General features: G+C 58.4%; 1 protein-coding gene across 1 annotated transcript in view; it reads right to left on the minus strand.

Annotated features, from left to right (window-relative positions):
- Nucleotides 1-3450, minus strand: part of Jakmip3 (Janus kinase and microtubule interacting protein 3) — a 48713-nt gene that overhangs the window by 7535 nt on the left and 37728 nt on the right. Inside the window, exons 16-18 of the mRNA XM_013021907.1 lie at nucleotides 2216-2281; nucleotides 1559-1627; nucleotides 1402-1479 (exon numbers count right to left, since the gene is read on the minus strand). Coding sequence (XP_012877361.1) covers nucleotides 1402-1479; nucleotides 1559-1627; nucleotides 2216-2281 — 213 coding nt within the window. The remainder of the gene's footprint in view (nucleotides 1-1401; nucleotides 1480-1558; nucleotides 1628-2215; nucleotides 2282-3450) is intronic.

Below are 3450 nucleotides of genomic sequence, written 5' to 3' on the forward strand. Positions count from 1 at the left end.
GCATTACCACTGCCATCTCCACCACCACCACCACCACCGTCACCACGGTCACAGCCTTTACCAGCATTACCACTGCCATCTCCACCACCACCACCGTCACCATCACCACGGTCACAGCCTTTACCAGCATTACCACTGCCACCTCCTCCACCACCACCACCATCACCACGGTCACAGCCTTTACCAGCATTACCACTGCCACCTCCACCACCACCACCACCACCGTCACCACGGTCACAGCCTTTACCAGCATTACCACTGCCACCTCCACCACCACCACCACCATCACCATCACCACGGTCACAGCCTTTACCAGCATTACCACTGCCACCTCCATCACCACCACCACCACCGTCACCACGGTCACAGCCTTTACCAGCATTACCATTGCCACCTCCACCACCACCATCCTCATCCACATCACCCTGAGAGCTCACTGCTTGAACAGGGCAGCAAAAGTGCGCATGCATTTTCAGGTGTCCTCATGAATGATGGTTAGGACCCTGCCTGATGGGCGGGGCACTTGGGAACATGTCTTGGTGACGCTTGTCTGCTATCAGACCAGGGTCTGCACTCCTCTGGCTGTGCCCTCCCTCCCATGACAGCATGAGAAGGAGGCAGCAGCTCACACAGACACCCGGCAGCATATGGGAATCACATTCACATGCTGGGGTCGGAGAGAGCAGGTTCATGGTAACAGAACTAGTTTCATGTGGATTGGGTGTGGTCAGTGTCCCTGGAAGGCTGTGGACAGAAGTTTGCTCCCCGGCATGACGGTGCCTTCCAAGGGGACCTGGTGGGAGCCCACAGCTCACTGGGTGATACGGTCATTCCTACAGGCTTCCGTGATCATGTGATCTCTCCCTTGCACCCAGGTGATGCTGGGCTGGGCTGGACCAGAGCCAGGCAGGTGGTGCTGCCCCATCTTGGGCATTGAGCCTCCAGCTCTGCCTCCAGCAGCAGCAGAACACAGAGGCATTTCTGCTTCTTCGTGTACAGCGGAGAGTGGAGAAACATCTCCCACAGAGCAGCCCAAAGCACTGCACAGGCCAAACCTGTGTCTCTCTGTGTTAGATGAGTATGGGCAGGGCTTCCTGGAGAACGTGATACTTACAGTCTGCTTTGTCTGGCAGTGGACTAGTCTCCAAGTATGCTATTTTTCAGTAAATTTTATTTAATGAATGCGTCTCATGCTTTCATGTGAGTTCTCATGTGCCTGTGCTGTTGGAGTGTTTGCTAGCACGACAGTGAAATGTCCTCAGAGCTGACATTGAGGGATCTCAGGGAGAGGCAGAAAGCCACACTGAGCCCTGGCACTCCCCAGGGCTCTAGGGCCTGGTCCGTCAGGCCCCTGGCACACCACAGGGCAAAGAACCAAATTCCTGGCCTCATTTCTCCCACCTTGTGGGCTTGGTCCAGGGCCTGCTTCCTATAGTCCAGCTCCTCATCCAGGTAGCCCTTCTGTTTACTGAACAGCTCCTGAAACACAGAGGACTGGTCTCAGCCGTGGGCATCTGACCTGCCAGTGCCAGCCACGGGCACAGGAGATGCCACCCACCTTCTCGCTTTCCAGGTCCACCATCTTCCGCTGGAGGGCTGACTCTGTCTCTTCAATCCGCTGCAGCCACTGGGCACAGAAAGGTGAGATGAGTGAGGCCTAGGGCCAGCCACACAGGTCCTGATGCATGCCTTTCTCTGCTTCACAGAGATGGCCTGGGAGGGGACCGGGGCTGGGCTGGCATTGTAGGCTCCACCTGGTGTCAGGATGTCTCCCATAACACTGTCCCTGGGAGACACAGATGCTGGCTTGGGTGCGGGAACAGACAGGAGAAGTGGGTGGCCTATTTTCCATTTGCCAGGGGCAGTCTTGCCCTGTGGCTAGAGGTTGGTGGCAGGTGGGGCTGGTCTGGGGCGGGACCAGGGCCCGGTTGGGTGGCCCACTCCAGCTGAACAAGAAGTGTCATGCTTTTGTAGATTCTGTATAAGTCTCGGGAGACCGAGCCAGAGTGAGCACTGGGGTAATGTCTGGTTAACTCTGCCCTCCGCAGAGGCGCAGGTGGTGCCGCTTGACCCACATGTGCCCTTCTTCCCCTGGCAGCCAGGACTTAGTGGACCACCTCCCCACAGCTGCTACCCCATCCTTGCTCCAGGGGGCTGGCCTGGACTAAGCCCCATTCCCTGCCCCAACCCTGCACCTCCCTCCCCACCCTGTTACCTTTTCTGCCAAGGTCAGGACAGTCCTGGCTTGTATGACAACCACTTGCTCCTCATTGGTCAGGTTCTGCACGAAAGCAGAGCACAGGCACAGTCATGGGCAGCGTCCTGGGGGTGTGGGGCTGGGTGATGGATGGACATGGCAGGGTGGGGCTGCAGCTGAAGGATACTTTTAGCAAAATGCCACTTAGACCTCTGATGCCCTCTGCCCTTGACCCTGTCCACTTGGGGCCCTGTCTGCTTCTCTTTGCCTGGGAACTTCCAAAGTCTTAAGTGGGCAGCTGCACCTTGGGGACAGTGCTTTCCTGGGCTCCCAGTGCAGCTCCTGTCCTGTCCCTGTCTTTGTCTGAGCCAGGACTCTGTGCAGGCAGCCTTGAGAGTCAGCCTGGCTCTGTAGCCACCTGAGGCTCCCTAAGGGTGTGGACCCCTCACATGCTCAGACCCTAAATCCTATGGTGTCAGGTCTGCCTGCTTGGCCCTAGTGCACAAGGCACCAGGGGGGATGGGACTCACTCCATCCCCAGAACTTCCCTGGTTGGGACCAGGTAGCTTAGGAAACCCTGTCCCTGCCACCCTCCCTGGACAGTGAGTTTTCTAAGGGCAGGCGTCTCCAGAGTGAAAGTGAGGCCTAAAGTCAGACAGCACTTCCCACAGCAGGAGGCACCCAGACTTGGGCAAGCCCTGTTCTTGGTGCCACCCTCCATGGGTGGACAGGAGCCCCTTTGCCCTCTTCAGCTCTGCTGCTGCTACAAATCTAGCTGGCCGCTTCCCACTCCTTCCTCCCAGGAAGGAGATGGACAGTCTGCGCTCCCCTGCACATACTGATGGGCAGGATGGGTGGGCAGAGGGTTGAGCAGCTCGCTTCGGGATGACTGAAGGAGTCTACCTGAACACCAAGCCAGACTAAAGCTCAGATGTCAGAATAGCTGAAGGGCCCATTCTTCCCTCTGTGCTCCCTGCCTGAGTCCCTGCCCCCTGAGTGGTAGTGCTCCCTGCCTGAGTCCCCGCCCCCTGAGTGGTAGTGCTCCCTGCCTGAGTCTCTGCGCCCTGAGTGGTAGTGCTCCCTGCCTGAGTCCCCGCCCCCTGAGTGGCAGTGCTCCCTGCCTGAGTCCCCGCCCCCTGAGTGGCAGTGCTCCCTGCCTGAGTCCCTGCCCCCTGAGTGGTAGTGCTCCCTGCCTGAGTCCCCGCCCCCTGAGTGGTAGTGCTCCCTGCCTGCCCCCTGAGTGGTAGTGCTCC

Source organism: Dipodomys ordii, unplaced genomic scaffold, assembly GCF_000151885.1.
Source record: "Dipodomys ordii isolate 6190 unplaced genomic scaffold, Dord_2.0 Scaffold58, whole genome shotgun sequence".
Classification (NCBI taxonomy): Eukaryota; Metazoa; Chordata; class Mammalia; order Rodentia; family Heteromyidae; genus Dipodomys; species Dipodomys ordii.